The sequence below is a fragment of the Lathyrus oleraceus genome, chromosome 2, assembly GCF_024323335.1.
Source record: "Lathyrus oleraceus cultivar Zhongwan6 chromosome 2, CAAS_Psat_ZW6_1.0, whole genome shotgun sequence".
NCBI lineage: Eukaryota > Viridiplantae > Streptophyta > Magnoliopsida > Fabales > Fabaceae > Lathyrus > Lathyrus oleraceus.
In genome coordinates, this window is record NC_066580.1 from 334690984 (window position 1) to 334711262 (window position 20279).

At 43.8% G+C, this 20279-nt stretch overlaps 1 protein-coding gene and 1 pseudogene across 1 annotated transcript in view; both read right to left on the reverse strand.

Moving 5' to 3' along the window:
- Positions 1-17739, reverse strand: part of LOC127123101 (alpha-L-arabinofuranosidase 1-like) — a 50317-nt pseudogene extending 32578 nt beyond the window's left edge.
- Positions 17740-18566: 827 nt separating this feature from the next.
- LOC127123102 (alpha-L-arabinofuranosidase 1-like) overlaps positions 18567-20279 on the reverse strand; it is a 47547-nt gene continuing 45834 nt past the window's right edge. The window contains 2 exon segments of the mRNA XM_051053359.1: positions 18567-18609; positions 18752-19122. Of these exon segments, the coding sequence (XP_050909316.1) occupies positions 18567-18609; positions 18752-19122 (414 nt within the window).

Here is a 20279-nt window from a genome sequence, read left to right on the forward strand (position 1 = left end):
TATTAACCTCATGGTCTTGAGTTCAATACTCTGTTTCAACATTTTTTGAATTAATTTTGTCAGCGCCTCTTTTAATCCACACGTCCTGAGTTCAATTCTCATCTCCAGCATATTTTCAAATTAATCAAACCATTTCTTGTTTCCCTCCATTTTATCATGTGCTTTCTTCATTATTTTCTTCCAACTTCTAAAAATCATAACAATTAGAAAATTAATCCAAATCACTTCCAATTTTTTGCTACATGTTCATATGAATGTCTATTAGTCTGTGATTATGATTTCATGATTTTATCATTTCTGGAATTTTAATTGTGTTGGCTTCTTTGAACATGTATGCAAATGTGACATGCTTCATTCATTCTATTGTGAAATGCTCATACATTGGCCAATTGATTTGAAATTTCATATGCTGATTCCCAACATGTTACATGATTTTTGAGGCTTAGTTGTGCTATTTTAGCATTTTTCATCACTGTTTTATACACATGGAAGTATGGTTTGACAATGTGTGTCACACATTTTGATGTTGATCTTTTTCATTTTTATATCCATGTCAATTGAGCTTTTCTATTTCCAATTTTTTGCATGATGATTGTGTTTGAAATGTTGTATGCTCATAAGAATTTCCATGGTTATTTGATTCATTTCTATTTTAATATGGAATTTTGATTCTTGATGACCAATTGAGTGCTTTGTAATTGCCTTTGCCTTAACACGACCATTAGATGGATTTGCCTTAGGATTTGAGTTGGGTCCTTTTTAGGACATGTTCTTACTTGTTTAAACATGCTTCATGTTGAATATTGGTTGCTGTTTTTACTTTTTGCTTTGCCTTTGACCCTAGTCTTGGACTAGTGGTTTGTACTCATCTTTTGAGCTTTGTATTTCAGGTTCAAGCCATTAGCTCTAGTGATTGATGCAATCTCATGACTTGAGATGCAAATTTTCTTTATCCACTAACCTTTATTGTGTTGTAGGTTGCTTGGTGATGAATTCACTTGAGTTGATTGACTTGCATTGAGCTTATTGGTTGTAACACTGTTGACTGTCTGTTGGATTTGTCTGAATGTGAATATCATACTGATTGTTTAGCTTTTCATACAGGTACCTTAGCCGCTTTAAGTTCATTACTTGAACTTTGCTTTGGTTGTGGTTGGCATACCACTTAGGTAACCTCTTTTCTCCATGTAGTCTGGAAGCCCTGTCGTTTTCTTTTGGCAGGCATTTGGCTGAAGTCCTCCTTAAGAGGCAATGACTATGATTGTTTATATTTGTGCCATGTACTTCAAGTCCTCCTAAGTGAAGAGGCAATTGGCAGATAGAAGGGACTAGCAGTCAGTCCCCTGCTAATCGTTTGAGTCGTTCATTATGCCCGCACTACGTGCTGAGGCTCTTGAACCTAACCCAAGATCCTTGTATATAGAGTCAGTCAAGTGGAGTAGGGTCCCACATTCTGGACTCCGACGTTTTCATTGATTGAAGCTCACCCAGGCCCGAGTTAAGAGCTATGAGGTCTTACCCTTATTACCTTTTCATCTGCTCATCCTGACGGTCAATGCCAGTGGTTAAGAGCTTCTTGATACCCTTTCAGTGTTGGCTTATTTGTCGAGGTTGATATGACCCCTTGACTAAAGCCCAGCCTTGTATGAGCCGCTTGTTTGCATATAGTATGTGATATCTGTTCACCTGTGCTTGTGCTTGTTTACTTGCTGTTTAGGCTAGCTTGCTTCCTGTGCAAGTTAGGTTTTGTTTAGATACCTCAACCTAGGACTATTGTGGATTGCATGACAACTATTAGGCTCGAGTCAGTCTCCCTTTTAGTTTGTTATTTCCCGGTCTCTAGTTAGGAGAAAGTTTTTCCCTGTTAAGGGGAACTACGTCGCCCTAATTCTCATTCCAGATGAGATACGTAGGCAGGAGATCGTGCGAGGTCTCTCCGGGAAACCTTTTCCTTTTTTTTGTGTGTAGGAGTTGGATGTAAGACCAGCGATTGGCATTTCGTTTCCTATTTGTCGTGTGTTTGGAGTCTGATGTAAGTCCAGCGATTGGCATTTGGTTTCCTTGTTGGTGTGTGTGTTTGGAGTCTGATGTAAGTCCAGTCATTGGCATTCGGTTTCCTGTTTGTGTTTGTTCGTTTGGAGTTGGATGTAAGCCCAGCGATTGGCATTCCATTTCCAGTTGTGTGTTTCTTCTGACGTCTAAGCGTCTCTTTTCGGCGTTTTGTTTCGGCGTGCGTTAGCCGGACTACGAGTGTTCTGATTCTTTCTCTGGATAGGGAAAGATACGTAGGCATAGGATGCGATATCCTACCGAGCATGTTTCCCATTCCCCCGAACTACGTCGACTCTGATGTTTGTTTCTGACAAACTACGTAGGCCCAGGATGCGATATCCTGCCGAGTCCCCTTCCTCCATCCTCCTCCGCCTGCTTATTCCAGTGTGTGTGCATTCTTTGAGTAGTCATTTAGCAACCTTGTTCTACTCTTTTGAGAGTGGATCCCGTCGAGTACGACGAACGTGAGGGGTGCTAATACCTTCCCCTTGCGTAACCGACTCCCGTGCCTTGTAATCTCCGGTCGTAAGACCATTCCTTTCCAGGTTTACTTCGAGCGTTTCCTTTCCCTCCTTTGGGATAAATAACGCACGGTGGTGGCTCTGTTTGTTTGTTTTTTTTCCCGTCGGTTGTTTTTCGCGAATGCGACAATACCAAGTTGAGATCCTCAGATATCAAGAGCTGGCAGGATTTGGGGGATGCCTTCTTTAAACAATATCAATTCAATGCTGACATGGCTCCTAGCCGTACCCAATTGTAGGGTATGTCTCAGAAGCCAAATGAGGGGTTTAAAGAATATGCACAAAGGTGGAGGGAGTTGGCTGCCAGAGTTCAACCTCCGCTGGTGGATCGGGAGATGTCTGATCTGTTCATGGGTACCCTGCAGGGGATTTTTGCAGAAAGGATGGTGGGTTGTCCCGTTACTGGCTTTGCAGACATAGTAGTGGCTGGTGAGAGAATTGAAAGCTGGCTGAGAATGGGGAAAATACAGGGAGATGCTCCGTCATCTGGAGTAAAGAAGCTATTTGGGAACGGTCAGCGTAAGAAGGAGGGTGAATCGAGTGTTGTGTATGCCCAGAGAGGACACGGTAGGGATCGTTACTACCAGCACACTACTGCGGTAACAATTCCTGCTGGTAATCAATCGGTACAACAATAACATCAGCCGCCTTAACAGAGAGCACAGAGAGCAGGGTACCAAGTGAGAGGAAAGGGGACTGATCGTTAGTTTGATAGGCCACCCGTGACATATGTTGTTCTGTTTAAGAAGTTGATGGATCTTGGGTTGGTTCAGTCGAGGACGATGGCTCCGGTAAGACCAGATCAGAGGCCTGCTAACTATGATGAGAACGCCAAGTGTGAATTCCATTCTGGTACACCAGGGCATAACATTGAGGGTTGTAGAGCTTTTAAGCATGTTGTCCAAGACTTGGTAGACTCCAAGGCCATCAATTTTGTTCCATCGCCGAATGTTAATGCTAATCCCATGCTGGCGCATAGTCAGGTGATGGTGGGTGTAATTGCTAAGGATTCAGATCACATCTGTGCAGTGGGCGAAGAGATCGACAGTGACTGCGAGCTCGACTCGTGGATAAAACCGTGCGTACTAGGGATAGAGATCCAGAACTGGAAGGCCGAAAAGATCATCACTGTTGACGTATTACGCGAAAAACCGGCGGGAAAACAAAACAACAGAGCTGCCACCGTGCGTTATTTATCCCAAAAGAGGGAAAGGAAACGCTCGAAGTAAACCTGGGAAAGACATGGTCTCGCGACCAAAGAGAGATGGGATCGGGAGTCGGTTATGCGAAGGGAAGGTATTAGCACACCTACGCATCCGTCGTACTCGACGGGATCCACGCACAAAAGGAAGGATAAAGGTTGCTAAAAACTGCTCAAACATCACACACTGGCTGAAAGAGACACAGAAAACAAAAGAAACTAACTCGGCAGGATATCGCATCCTGGGCCTACGTAGTCTGTCAGGCACAGACATCAGAGTCGACGTAGTTCGGACTAGGGGAAACGTGCTCGCTAGGATGTCGCATCCTATGCATACGTATCTTCTCGGACTAGAGAAGAATTAGAGCACTCGTAGCTCGGCTAACGCACGCCGAACAAAACACAAACAGGAAATCGACTGCCAATCGTTGTACTTATGTCAGACTCCACACAAAACAGGCAAACATGGAAACCGAATGCCAATCGCTGGACTTACATCAGACTCCGAACCAAACGCACTCACACTGGAAACCAAATGCCAATTGCTGGACTTACATCGGACTCCAAGCACACAGCAATAGGATACGGAATGCCAATCGCTGGTCTTACATCTATCTCCTAACACACACAAGACAAAACAAAAAAAGGGCGCCCGGAGAGATCAGCTCATCTCCTGCCTACGTACCTCATCTGGTATGAGGATCAGGGCGACGTAGTTCCCCTACGCAGGGACAAAGGACTCGCCTAACCAGAGACTGGGAAATGACATACTAGAAGGGAGACTAACTCGAGCCTAATAGTTATCATGCAAATTCACCATGGTCCTAGGTCAAGGTTTCTATCTAACTTGCACAGGGAGCAAGCTAAACCTAAGCAGCACAAGCAAAGAAATCAATCACACAAATAGCACACACTATATACAAACAAAGTGGGCTCACACAAGGTTAGGCTGTGAAACACAAGCCAACTGGAATCGGGTGATGTTAGCTCTTAACCCTAACATTGAGAGTTAGGGTGAAGCAGATGAAATGGGAAGTGAGGGGTGTGCCTCACAACTCTTATCCCTGGCCTGGGAGAGCTTGACTCGAATAGAAGGTGTGGGAGTTCAGAAAGCAGGAACTCTTCTATCCACATGACTGACTCAACAAGGATCTTGGGTTAATATCCACAATGCATCAACATGTAATGTGAGCAAAGGGATGACACACTGAATAGCAGGAGATGGACTACACATCTCTTTTATCTGCCAATTGCCTTATCAAAGGACTTTTCCTGCTTGGCACAAAAATAAACAAACACAAGCATTGCCTCTTAAGGAGGACTTCAGACAGGTGCCTGCCCAAGTAACAGGACCGGTCTTCCAGACTACATGAAGTCAGTGAATTATACCTCTAGTGGTTAAGCAACCAAGCAACAGCAAAAGAAAGTTCAAAAGAACTTTAGCAACTAATGTACTTGAAAACAATCTAACTCAGTCAGTACATAACTCACAAAGTCAAACAGACAATCCAAAAGTCAACAAACATAGTCAAACAGACAACAAGTGCAAGCTACAATATGCAAGGCACAAGCTCAACTCAAATGAGCTAAATCACCTACAAAACAACTCAATGTTAATCAACATCAACCAAATAGGCCACTCAAGCCAATGAATCAATTCCTCAAGGCCATATGCTTCTTGTCCTGAAAACAAAGCTCAAACATAAGCACAAACCACTAGGACAAGGCCTAGGGTCAAAGTGGGAGAAATAATCCAAAACAGTACATGAAAATTGACATGAATCAAGCTCAATCAATTAAGAACAATATCCAAGTGGTCCCATGTCAATAGCATCAACCAAATTCATTTCACAAATCAAATAAAGCAAGACATGCAAGTTGAAAGCTCATAGGAGCAACAGAATGAACAAATCCACATTAATTCCAAAATGGTTCAATAAATCTCCAGAAAAGTCATGGCTAAACAGAACACATAACATGATCAACACACCAAAACTAAAGGCATTTGGACAAGTCTAAGCATGGAAAATAAATTCCATAGGGCAAGGTAGGCACAAACAAGCTCAATTGAGACACAATTAGATGCATCAACTTAGCACAAGCCTAAAACAGAATTCAAACATGATAAAGACATCAAACCAAAGCCACAATAAACTTCAAAGTGTCTAGAAACAAAGTGTAAAATTACAAGTTCATAGGATAAACATCCATCATTTCACAAATCATTGAAGTTCATGACTATTCAAAAGTCCACAAATGACCAACCAGAATGGAAAATCCCAAACAAATCAGAAATCAATCCAAAAATTCATGATCATTCCTAACATCCAGACGAAGCAACATGCAAAAATATCACATCAATTGGCATTTAATTGGCATGGTAAAGAAAATCAACAAGTTGAACAAGCAATGGTGTGACACACATTGTCACACCTACATTGACCAGATCATATCTCAACAACCAGAAATGCTAAAAATGCAAACTCAACACCAAAATGTCCTTAAATATGTCTAGTTTAAGCATGCAAAGTTTCACAATCATTGGATTAAATCTCATCATTTCACAAAGAAAATGGCAAGCAAGGTACAAGATAGCACACATGTGAACAATCCCTAAGCCAAATTAAATTCCAACCGTGCACAATTTCTGGAAAAATAGTCATAAAAAACTAGATATCATGAGGAACAACATGAAAAAATTCCCAGGTCAATTGGATCATTATTCATTGAGATATGAATTTTCAAAGTGAATGAAAAATTAAAAACACATGAACAAGGCATAGCATGAATGTGTTAGAACAATGGAATAAAATGCAAGGCAATATGTAGAAATGTCTCAGCCAAGGATCGATCCGTGTTGGAATTTAAACTAAGGCGCGTTTACAATGAAACTCTGCGTTTCATTTAAACCTATGTGACAATGTGAGACGCTCTGGACCAATCATCTTGACACGCCGGACACACGTGGACCAGTACATGCTTACTAACATGAAAATGCATGCAAACCAACGCCAGGCAAGATCAAACACGGTTTCTGGACAGAAACCCTAACATTCATACAATGTTCATACGTGTTCTTCAGGCCAAGAACAAAAATGCTCAGAAATTCAAAATTCATACATCATTAGATTCATCTTTCCACGTACATCAACAACCAATGATCAATTTAACCTAATTCTCATTAACATGAATGGATCGAGCAAAAGAAGTTTCCTAGATCAAACTTAAAATCACAATATCTATCTCATTTCTCCATGGAAATTGATGATCCAAAGCTCAGTGCAATCAGTGTTGAAAGATCTACCACATGCTTATAACTATTTCAAGAATCGTGACATTCGAAATCTAACCTTGTTGGAAGTGCAGAACTGGAACAAAGTGATTCAGGCCTTGTAACGTAGAAACAGATGCTCCTCAGCTCTTGAATGAATGAATGGAGGAAAGTTTGAGTGTTAATCGTGCTTGATGTTGCTCAAATCTTCAACTGCCATTAATGGATGTAACTTTAAACAGCTCCAAATCAGCTCGAAAATGGATGGATATTGCTTCCAAAATGTCCAATTATGCTTGTGGATCAAGGATTGATCAAGAACAAGGCAAGGTTTATGGAGAAGTTTGATGGAAAAATGAGAGAACCAAATGAAGAAAATTGTGCAAATGGATCTAGATCTGAGAATTTTGATGTGTTAATCCAATTTCTGTTATGATTATGCTATATATATGTTGTGCTAATGATGTATGCTAATCACAATTAAGCCAAATGCCAAGGATTAATGAAATTGAAGTGTTGATGCAAATTGGCAAATTCACCCTCATGTGTGCATGCCAATGCTACAGTACACGAAATGCATGGGAAATTCACTTGAAATGCTATGTGGAAGCCAAATGCAATGCTTGGGAGTGAAAATAATGCTTAACTTTTGAATTTGACTTTTCCCTCCAAAATTCAAATGGAAAGTCAAATATTTTTGTGATCAAAATGCATGGCTTATGATGCATGAATTGGATAGTAGAGATCAAGAGAGAAATATTACAAAAAGAACCACTCCAATTCGCCTTATGGTTCAAAAGTTATGCACTTGTGAAGTTCAAATTGACTTGGCAATGATTGATCCATATCTTTTCAACCATACATTAGAAATTCATGTTCTTGGACATTTTGGAAAGGTGAGAGCAAGATCTTCAACTTTCATGTTGGACAACAATTTCATTTTAAGCTTTCTTGATGATGTAATCTTGAGGAGAAAACCTTTCCATTTTTGGCAGTTTCAAATTACAGGTCACATACTATTTTTGGAAACTTTTCATCTGACCTCAACTTCTTCATTGTTGATGTTTGAAATGTCAAATGAGACTTGTATGGACATGAATGAGGCCTCTCTAACCATCTCCCACCTTCAAATCCATGGTTGAATGGACAGTTGACTTTGGTTGACTTTCTAGGGTTTCAGATGAATTGCATCTTGACTGATGATCTCTGAACATCCAACCTTTGGCCAAACCACTTCAAAATGATCCCTAGGTCATATGAACACAATGAACCGACCCTAGGGCTTTGCTTCCATAAGAATTGCACTTGCTTGCTTGCACAACTGGATCTCCTGACCAGTCTTGACTGATGACTTGCACTAGGCAATGGACAATGCAATGCTATGCAGTGGACAATGCTAATGCTAATGACTTAAAATGAAAAATGAATGTACAAAATGGGAGGTGCAAATTTGAGGTGCTACAGCTGCCCCTATTCAATCAACTGGGAACCCGAACGGATGAGAGCAACGGCTGTCAGACTTTCAGGGTAAATAGGGATTGAATACCGAAGAACCGTAGAAATTTGCACTCTGTGGGGATCCAACAATAACCTCAACTGAATCTGATATTTATTACTGGAGATTTTGATTCTTTTTCTCAAAGGTACAGCCACATCCAGACATCGAAAGACGATGAATGGGAATAGAAATCACAACCAGACGTCAACGGACGACCAGGAAAAACTCGACGTTTATCGAAACCAACAGAGAGGTAACAGACACCAACGGATGACTGGGGAAAATACATCTAGATGTCAACGGACAACTAGGAAAAACTCGACGTTTATCGAAACCAACGGAGAGGTGACCAGACATCAACGGATGAACTTGGAAGACTCGTCCAGACGTCAACGGACGAACGGGAGAAGCTCGACGTTTATCGACACCAACGGAGAAGGAGAAGCTCGACGTTTATCGACACCAACGGAGAAGGAGACCCTACTGGGGAAGAGAGAAATACATCTAGATGTCAACGGACAACTAGGAAAAACTCGACGTTTATCGAAACCAACGGAGAGGTAACCCTACTGGGGACGACCAGGAAAAACTCGACGTTTACCGAAACCAACGGAGAGGTAACCAAACATCAACGGATGAATGGGAAGACTTGACCAGACGTCAACGGACGAACGGGAGAAGCTCGACGTTTATCGACACCAACGGAGAAAGGTGACCAGACATCAAATGATGAATGGGAAGACTCGACCAGACGTCAACGGACGAACGGGAGAAGCTCGACGTTTATCGACACCAACGGAGAAAGGTGACCAGACAGGACGTTTATCGACGACTCTACTGTGGAACTCTGACTGGGGATCGACCAGACATTAATGAATGACTGGGGAATAGGATATACAATCAGACGTCAACGGACGAATGAGAAAAACTCGACGTTTATCGAAACCAACGGAGAGGTAACTCTGAGGGGAAGGGTACAACTATACGTCGACGGACGAATAGGAAAAACTCAACGTTTATCGAAACCAACGGAAAGGTGACCCTTCTAAGGGGCAGAAATACAACTAAACGTCAACGAACGCATAGGAAAAACTCAACGTTTACCGAAACCAACGGAGAGGTAACCAGACATTAACAAATGACTGGAAAGAAAGGGATACAACCAGACGTCAACGGACGAATGGGAAAAACTCAACGTTTACCGAAACCAACGGAGAGGTAACCAGACATTAACGAATGACTGGGGAAAACTCGACCAGACGTCAACGGACGAATGGGAGAAGCTCGACGTTTATCGACACCAACGGAGAAGGAGAACAGACATCAACTGATGACCTGTGGGGAGGAATACAACTAAACGTCAACGAACGCATAGGAAAAACTCAACGTTTATCGACACCAACGGAGAGGAGAACTGCTTGGGGAATCAACAGACATTAACAAATGATTTGTGGGGAATATGCAACTATACGTCAACGGAAGAATAGGAAAAACTTGACGCTTATCAACACCAACGGAGAGGTGACTCTTATTGGGGATAATCAAACTAGACGTCCACGGACGAATAGAAAAAACTCACCGTTTATCGACACCAACAGAGAGGTGACCTCCGGGGAGGGTTAAGGGTATTACAAACATCGAAAGATGATGTTTACCGACATCAAAAGAAGACCAGACATCAACGGATGACTGTGCGAGACTCGATGTTTACCGACACCGAAAGAATGGTGTTGACCGACACCAAAGAAAGAACACACGCGGGTGCTGACATGACACTGACCGTTATCACAAGATGACATCTACATATGTCGAGACAAGGTTAAACGCTTGCTGGGATCTCACTGGGGAGAAACGGACTTTCCTTCACACACGGGTGAGGAAATAAACCTCTCTAGGGGGTACCAATCCTGAATGCTGTCAGGAGCAACTGTAGCAAATGTGCCGCACAGCTGTTGAACCACGATCCGCCTCTGCCGGGGATATGGTCTGACTGGTTTCCAACACATGAATGCATATGTTTGAATTTTTCTATGGCGTAATGCTCCATATTGAATGGAAATGCTACGCATTTTTGAGGATGCAATGGTTACTATATGCCAAATGCAAAATGATGAACTCCGCCGGGGAGCCAAACTGATCCGATACTCCAACTCTGTGGGGAGACTTTGCTTGAGGAATACTCTGCGGGGAGAGCACCGACTTCTCACTCGTGTTGGAGAAAAAACACTGTTGTTGGGGAAAGGATAGACCCCGCTGAGGACATCCTTCATAGGACCCAATCCACTCGGGGACTCCGCTTGGGGAAACAATCAAAGCGACTCGCTGAGGAACTACACAAGGCGACTTCACTGGGGAGAGTTGCCAACAGGTAGGATAAACTTTGCTTTGGGAAACAAACGCTACTCCGCTGGGGAGAACTCAACCAATCCACAGGTAGGATAAACTCTGCTGGAGATAATCTTCACCGGACCTGATCCACTCGGGGAACCTGCTGGGGAAAACCATCAACATAAGTCTCTGCTCGGGAGATCTGCTAGGGAAAGCAACTCTGTTGGGGATAACACACCACTCTGTTGAGGAAAAGCATACTCTGGTGGGGAAAGTAGTACACCAGACTCGGTGCTGGAGATAGACATCCACAATCCCGCTGGGAATAAGCGCTCACAACCACGCTGGGGATAACAGTACTTCGACCCCGACTGCTGGGGAATAGAAATCCACTGACACCTTCGTTAGGGATCCAACATCCTCCCAACTCAGTGGGGATCTCAACTGGGGAAATATCTGCTGGGGAATACACCCACTTCCAGGCCTGCTGGTGATAGGCAATTCTTAGATCTGTTGGGAATAGGAGGCACTATCCACAGGCGTCTCTGCAGGGGAGAATAGCTCTGAAAGCTCTCATACTTGCTTGGGAAATTTCTGCTGTGGAATCGTCCTCACAGATGACAACCTGCAAAACAACATGACATATATGCCCCGGGAGTTGCATGGACAAGATGCCCTCAAGTGTCCTCAACATTCAAAATGATTTTCAAATGTTTTATCTTTCAGCACGTTATTGTTTAGCCTTCATGTTTTTATATGCAATGCTTATAAAAAATTCGGACGTTTTTGCAAACAAAACAGTAAAATAAAAACAAGAGAGCTATTTATCTGAATAACGACTTTTATTGATTGAAAATGGGCCTGAAAAGGCTAATACATCGGGAAGCAATTCCTAGAAAGAGGTAATTGCGCACAAAAGGAAAAAATCTATCCTAATGGCAATGTGAACACGGCATCCACTATTTCCCAATTCTGTTATAACTCACAGATCATTAGTTGTTCCTCCCAACTTTCTTGCTTTCTGAGAAGAATGACTGGACCGATCACATTTTTTGAGATGGCAGACGACGAAGCGCGATGTAGTACAGATAACTCAGACTGTAGTCTTCGCTTTAATCCCTCTTTTGCCTGGATCGCCCTTTCGGGTTTTCAATCCACCGGGATACCCATTTTTGCCTAAGCCGCCCTTGCGGGTTTTCGACTTACCAGGTGTACATATTCTTTTCATTTTTATCCCTAATTTTTGCCCGAACCTTTTCTTTCTGTTTTTTGGTTCGCCGGGATGCCCTTTTTTGCCTAGACTCTTTTATTCTTTTTGTCCAGCGGGTCAATTTATGCGAAGTATTTTTTGACTACATCTGAGTTAACAGGGGACGGGAAATCTTCACCATCCATAGTTGTAAGCATCAAGGCTCCACCGGAGAAAATCTTCTTAACAACATATGGACCTTCATAATTAGGAGTCCACTTTCCCCTATTATCTGTACCGGGAGGAAGGATCCTCTTCAAAACCAGATCACCAGTCTGATAGCTTTGAGGACGCACTTTCTGATCAAAGGCTCTCTTCATCCTTCTCTGATACAACTGCCCATGGCACACAGCTGCAAGCCGTCTCTCTTCAGTAAGGCTCAACTCATTAAACCTTGTTCGAATCCATTCGGCTTCGTCCAGCTTGACATCTAACAAAACTCTCAGAGAAGGGATCTCCACTTCAACAGGTAGGACTGCTTCCATACCATACACAAGGGAGTACGGGGTTGCCCCGGTCGACGTACGTACTGAAGTACGGTACCCATGCAAAGCGAAAGGCAGTATCTCATGCCAATCCTTGTACGTCACGACCATCTTCTGCACAATCTTCTTGATATTCTTATTTGCCGCCTCCACAGCACCATTCATCTTTGGTCTATAAGGAGAAGAATTGTGATGTTCAATCTTGAAATCTCTACAAAGCTCTTTCATCATCTTGTTATTGAGATTCGAACCATTGTCAGTGATGATTCTCTCAGGAACTCCGTAACGACAGATGATTTCTTTCTTGATGAACCGGGCAACCACTTGTTTGGTAACGTTAGCATAGGAAGCTGCTTCTACCCACTTGGTGAAGTAGTCAATCGCAACCAGGATGAAGCGATGTCTATTCGAAGCAGTTGGCTCAATCTTCCCAATCATGTCAATGCCCCACATGGCGAACGGCCAAGGCGAGTTCATGACATTCAGAGGGCTTGGTGGTACATGCACCTTATTAGCATAGATTTGACACTTATGGCACTTCCGAGCGTACTTGAAACAATCGGATTCCATAGTCATCCAGTAATAACCGGCTCTCAACAATTTCTTCGACATTGCATGACCACCAGCATGGGTACCAAACGAACCCTCGTGCACTTCTTGCATCAACATGTCTGCTTCGTGTCTATCCACGCATCTGAGCAAGACCATGTCAAAGTTTCTCTTGTACAACACATCATCCTGATTCAAATAAAAGCTTCCAGCTAGCCTTCTCAGGGTTTTCTTGTCATTTTTCGACGCACCTTCAGGATACTCCTGGATCTTGAGGAAGTTCTTGATATCATAGTACCACGACTTCTCATCAACAACAGACTCGGCTGCAAACACATACGCAGGCCTCTCGAGTCGATTCACTGCAACATGTGGCACATGATTCCACCAATGAACTTTGATCATCGAAGACAATGTAGCCAAGGCATCAGCCATCTGATTCTCATCCCGGGGGACGTGATACAACTTCACCTTCTTGAAGAACGTCAGTATTCTTCTGGTGTAATCTCTATACGGGATCAAATGCGGCTGGTTAGTATTCCAATCTCCATTGACCTGATTGATCACTAGAGCGGAATCTCCATAGATGTCAAGCGTTTTGATCCTCAGATCAATGGCTTCTTCTATCCCCATGATATAAGCCTCATACTCAGCTTCATTGTTGGTGACATCAAAAGTCAATCTGGCAGAGAAAGGTATATGAGCACCTTTGGGATTAATCAATACTGCACCAACACCGTTACCGTTCACATTCACAGCCCCATCAAACATCAGTGTCCACTTGTCATCAGGATTCGGTCCTTCCTCGACAAGAGGCTCTTCGCAATCTTTCATCTTAGGATACATGATGTCTTCATCAGGGAATTCAAACATCATCGGCTGATAATCATCGATCGGCTATTCGGCGAGATAGTCTGACAAAATACTACCTTTAATGGCCTTCTGCGACGTGTACTGAATATCATACTCTGTTAAGATTATCTGCCAACGGGCAACACGTCCAGTGAGAGCCGGCTTCTCAAAGATGTACTTCACTGGATCCATCTTAGAAATCAACAAGGTAGTATGGTTCAACATATACTGCCTCAGTCGGCGAGCAGCCCAGGCCAAAGCACAACAAGTTTTCTCAAGCTGTGAATATTTGATTTCACAGTCGGTAAACTTTTTGCTAAGGTAGTATATGGCATGCTCTTTTCGACCAAACTCGTCATGCTTTCCCAATACACACCCCATCGAGTTCTCAGTCACTGACAGGTACATTATCAGTGGTCTCCCAGGAACTGGAGGAATCAGGATTGGAGGTTTCTGTAAATACTCTTTTATCTTGTCAAAAGCTTTCTGACAATCATCATTCCACCTGATTGCTTGATTCTTTCTCAGCAATTTGAATATCGGTTCACACGTGGCAGTTAGGTGAGATACAAACCTTGCAATGTAGTTCAATCTCCCTAAAAACCCACGAACCTGCTTTTCAGTTTTCGGTTCAGGCATCTCTTGAATAGCTTTGACTTTTGCTGGATCAACCTCAATCCCTTTCTCACTGACAATGAAGCCTAACAGCTTCCCAGATCTCACCCCAAATGTACACTTGTTTGGGTTCAGCCTCAGTTTGAACTTTCTCAATCTGTCAAACAACTTCTGCAAATTAACCAGGTGCTCCTCTTCTGTCTGCGACTTCGCAATCATATCATCCGCATACACTTCAATCTCTTTGTGCATCATGTCATGAAAGAGAGTCGTCATAGCCCTCTGATAGGTAGCACCGGCATTCTTCAGCCCAAATGGCATCACCTTATAGCAGAACGTGCCCCAAGGTGTAATGAATGTCTTCTTTTCCATGTCCTCTGGCGCCATCTTAATCTGATTATAGCCTGAGAAACCATCCATGAAAGAGAAAACCGAGGATTGAGCCGTATTATCAACCAATACATCAATGTGAGGTAATGGAAAATCATCTTTCGGACTCGCTCTGTTCAGATCCCGGTAATCGACACACATTCTAACTTTGCCATCCTTCTTTGGCACTGGAACGATGTTGGCCACCCACGGGGGATAAGTTGTCACTGACAAGAAACCAGCATCGAACTGCTTCTGAACCTCTTCTTTGATCTTAACAGCCATATCAGGACTCATTCTGCGAAGCTTCTGCTTGACTGAAGGACAATCTTCTCTGAGAGGTAGTTTATGCACCACAATATCAGTATCCAACCCAGGCATATCTTGATAAGACCAGGCGAATATCTCAACATACTCTCTCAGCATCTCAATCAACCTGCTCTTGACCTCTGTCTTCAAAGCAGCCCCGATCTTGATATCTCTTCTGGCGTCCTCAGTACCAAGATTAACAATCTCCAACTCCTCCTGATGAGGTTGGATGACCTTCTCCTCTTGCTTCAACAATCTAACCAATTCTTTCGGGAGTTCACAGTCTTCCTCACTCTCCTCTTCAGCTTGGTAGATGGGATTATTGAAATCATACTGAGCCATAACAGAACTGTTCATAGTGGATGCCATAAGATCACTTCTGCGTGTTTAATGCTTTGTTTTAGAAAAAGAATTCAAGAAAGTCACAAAAACAAAAACATTGCCATTTTTATTTTTGAAAAATGAAAAAAAAAATAGAAAGACAGGGATCACAAAATTGTTTGCAAAACGTCCTTTATTAATGATAATCATTGAAAACATGCTGAGGCCCTACAATGAACCACTACGTCTTGGGCAGAACGTAGGGTTTTGTGCAGAATGAAAAAACAAAAGAAAATTACTCTGTTTGAAGAGTAACTTGGACCACATCTTCTGCTGTCCAATTGTTGATCATCTCCCCTGGTGCACATGGGCGAACCCAATTGTCAAGATCACAATCACTGTCACCATCTTCACTGCCGACTGCAAAGACGTCACCGTGATTCATCAGCCCAGCGCTGGTAAAGGTACCCGGACCTGCTTGTACACCCTGCTCCGCCTGCAAGGGTTGATAGCCAATTCCAAACTTGTCCTCTTTGATAGGCAAATCCACCATCTTTCCCCAGCCTTCAGCCTTGCCAGAGTCAACAACCTCCTTGGCCTGCTTGTAAGACGCAATCGAAGCACCCGACTTTCTCTGATCAGCAAACGCCACTCTCTCGAGAGCAACAGTCTCGAATGCCTGGCATAAGGTTTCGTGGATCTCGCCATCCACCTCTACATATTTGAAAGAGGATAGGTGACTCACCAGAATATCTTCTTCGCCGCACACGGTCACAATCTGACCGTTCCAGACATACTTGAGCTTCTGGTGGAGAGTTGACGAAACTGCCCCTGCTGCATGAATCCACGCACGCCCCAACAAACAACTGTACGCGGGCTGAATGTCCATAACATATAAGATAATATCAAAGACCTCCGGACCTATCTTCACCGGCAAGGTAACTTCACCAAACACAGAACGTTTGGATCCGTCAAATGCACGAACAATCAGGTCACTCGGAGTGAGCACAACCCCTTCCACATCAATCTTCTTCAGAATTTGCTTGGGCAACACATTCAGCGACGAGCCAGTGTCTACCAACACGTGAGACAAAATAGCACCCTTGCACTCTATGGTGATATGCAAGGCCTTGTTATGATTACGACCCTCAGGCGTCAAGTCTAGGTCGGTGAATCCTAAACCATGCCTGGTGCTCACGTTGGCAATCACACCTTCCAGTTGGTTGACGAAAATCTCTTGAGGCACGTAAGCCATATTCAGCATCTTCAGCAAGGCATTACGATGTGCCTCAGAGCACAGCAGCAAAGAGAGTATTGAAATCTTCGACGGAGTCTGACTAAGCTGATCTACAATCTTGTAGTCACTCTTCTTGATTATCTTCATGAACTCCTCCACATCCTTCTCGAACGAACCCTCAGGCACCTCCTTCTGAGCAGGTTCTTCGTCAACGACAGCCTGTTTGCCTTTAGCCTTGGCGAGAGCCTCGGCATTGTTGTCTCTTAAAGGTTGTGGAGAAAACAGACGTCCACTTCGAGTAAAACCTCCTGGTCCACCGACATTGTCCACAACGGGACTCACCACCACAGGAGTTCTACTGGGCACACCAATCGTCACAGGCGCTTGATTCACTAGCCTGGTCTGATTCTCAACCCTTCGGTTGCTGCGATACGCGTTATCATATTTCCACGGCACAACCCGACTGTCAACAGCCCTTCTGACCGGAGCAACAATGGTTGTTGGATCGCTGGCGGTTACAGGTGCAGAGATGGTAACAGAAGTACCACTTATTGTAGGCGCACTAACCCTCTGACCACGTGCTTCAGACGGTTTGAAGTAGATAGTGACAGTTGACACTGACCCACGATCTCTGACAGCCCTTCTGAATTGCAAACAACCCTCATCCATCAAACCCTAGATACCGGCCCTTAACTGACCACAACCATTCTCTAATTCAGCACAGTCAACACAATTCTGATCACAGCCCGGGTAGACACCCCCATTCAACAAACGGCCCTTCACAACCAGCAAAGAAGTCTGAACATCTTCAACACTAACCACAAGATCTTTAGCTTCTGCCCCTTCAATACTATTCACTCGGTGCGCACCATGCGGCGGCATAGGGTTATTTACAACATTCGGCACAGGAGCAAAATTGATAGTTTTAGCATCAATCAGGTCCTGGACTTTATGATGAAAAGCCCTGCAATTCTCAATGTGGTGCCCCGGTGCACCAGAGTGAAAGTCACAACGCACGTTGGCATCATACCTAGGTGGTATTTTTGTCAACGGTGCCATTGTCCTCAATTTAACAAACCCCAATCTGAGCAACTCAGGCAGTAACTCAGCATAGGTCATTGGCAGTGGGTCGAAACATCGATCAAGCATCCTCTGCCTCGGCTGATACGGACGTTGCTGTTGTTGTTGTTGCGGCAGTTGTTGTTGAACTCTCTGTTGTTGCGGTTGTTGACGTTGTTGAGGTGCCGGAATTGTCACGGCAGCAACCTGACGATACCGATTTCTGTTCGGATTTCTGCGGTGTTGAACAACATTAGTTTCACCCTCTCTCCGACGAGGTGCCCCAGCAAACGGCTTCTTAGACGACGAGGACCCAACATCTTGAATTTTACTAGCTTTGATCAAGCTCTCTGTCCTCTCTCCACAGATAACCACGTCTGAAAAACTACCGAATGGGCAGCTTCCCATCCGGTCCATGAACACACCCTGAAGAGTACCAATGAACATGTCAGTTAATTCCCTCTCCAGCATAGGGGGTTGTACTCTAGCAGCCAGTTCACGCCACCTCTGGGCGTTCTCCTTGAAGCTTTCTCCGGATTTCTGACAAAGACTCTGCAGCTGAGTCCGGCTCGGCGCCATGTCCATATTGTGTTTATACTGCCTCAAGAAGGCCTCACCCAGATCCCTCCAGCAGCGGATAGAATCTCTCTTCAGCTCCATGTACCAATCCAACAAAGCTCCAGATAAGTTGTCCTGGAAGAAATACATCCACATCTTTTCGTCATCGGTGTAAGCAGAGATTTTCCGATAATAAGCCTGCACATGGGTGCGAGGGCAAGAAGTACCATTGTATTTGTCAAATGAGGGTGCTTTGAACTTGTAAGGGATCCTCAACCCTTCCACTAGACCCATATTGGTCACATCGAAACCCAAGGAATTCTGACATTCCATGGCTCTTATCTTTTCGGCAAGGGCATCAACCTTACGGTCCCTATCCTCAACTCTTCCAACAACCTCATGATCTTCACTCAGCAAAGTGAACATGTCCTCTTGTCTATCAACAATCGGAGTAGGATGAAGAACTGGAGCTCGGGTAGCTCTGGCATTGGCAGTCTCTGCAGCAAGAGGATGTCCGTTGATTCTAATACCCCTTAACTCATCGCCCACATCATAGTCATTGGCGAGAGCAGCAACATTAACATTCTCATGAACTGGGATGCCCACCGGTGACGCTCGGTTGGACTGCGGAACCACTGTCTCTTGTGTCTGAACCAGGGCTCGAAGTTCTTCTTGACCTTGCGCAACCCCTTGCATCATCGTCATAAACTGGGCCATGTTTGCCCTCATCTCAGCCAACTCCGTCTGAACTTGATCCATACTTCTTTGTTGATTGAGTCTGGTTGAATAACGATGCGGTCTCTGATCAGCTATCCTGCCTGACACAGGAACCAGAGTGAGAAGTCGCGAACAAGAGCACCTGCTATGCAAAATGATATGAGTATGATGCTAATGCATATGATGCACATGAAATGTTCATTTGTCAGGCATTCAAAGAGCCCGATTCATCTTCAACAGATGGCAACCTGCAGCAAGAACAACACAGGAACACAGAAACAACATACACAAGAGCAATGAGTACAGAGTGAAACCAACAACCTCATCTATAGATAAGCAACAAAGGATCATACAACAATGTCAACAAGGATCCAAATAACCAGAGTACAACAATGAATCCCACCCAACAAGCCTGGGGGTGATTCTCAACGTACACATCAGAAATACAAGCTAAGACAAACGATTTCCGGGAATTAGCGTCTTCAAGTAGTGACACTGGTCTATCAACAGGTCACACTCCGAACATTCTGGCAAGGGAGTAATCTTCTCCTTCAACTGTCTTCTGAGCTCTACAACTTCTACTCCAAGTTGGTTCTCTGATGCATGTCTCAAGTCAATTTCCTTCTTCAACTGGATATCTTTGTCTCTGAGTTGCTTCTCCAATTCTCTGATCTTCTTCAGATAACCGGCTTCAGCTCTCTGCAATCTCAAACACTCTCGGTGCTCTGCATTCAGCAAGTTCTCCATCTCTTCATAAGATCTCTTCTTGCTCCTTACTCCACCCACATCTACGCTTTGGATGTCTCTGAGTTGATGAGACAAGTTCACCCTATCAGCTTTGGCTTGGTACAACTCCATCTAGGCATCTTGCTCTTTCTCCTTCAGGCGGAGATTCTCCATCAGGGCTTGCTTGTACTGCTGAGCAGGTACACTCTCAACAAGGATCAAAGGTGGTTGTACTTGCAAAGGATTCATCCTATCATAGGGCAACAACAAAGTTTCCACTCTCTTCTTGACCCACTCAGTGTAGTCAGGCATAGCAATGGCAAACTTCTTCCCTAAGACAGCTCCATCTTGGACACCAATAG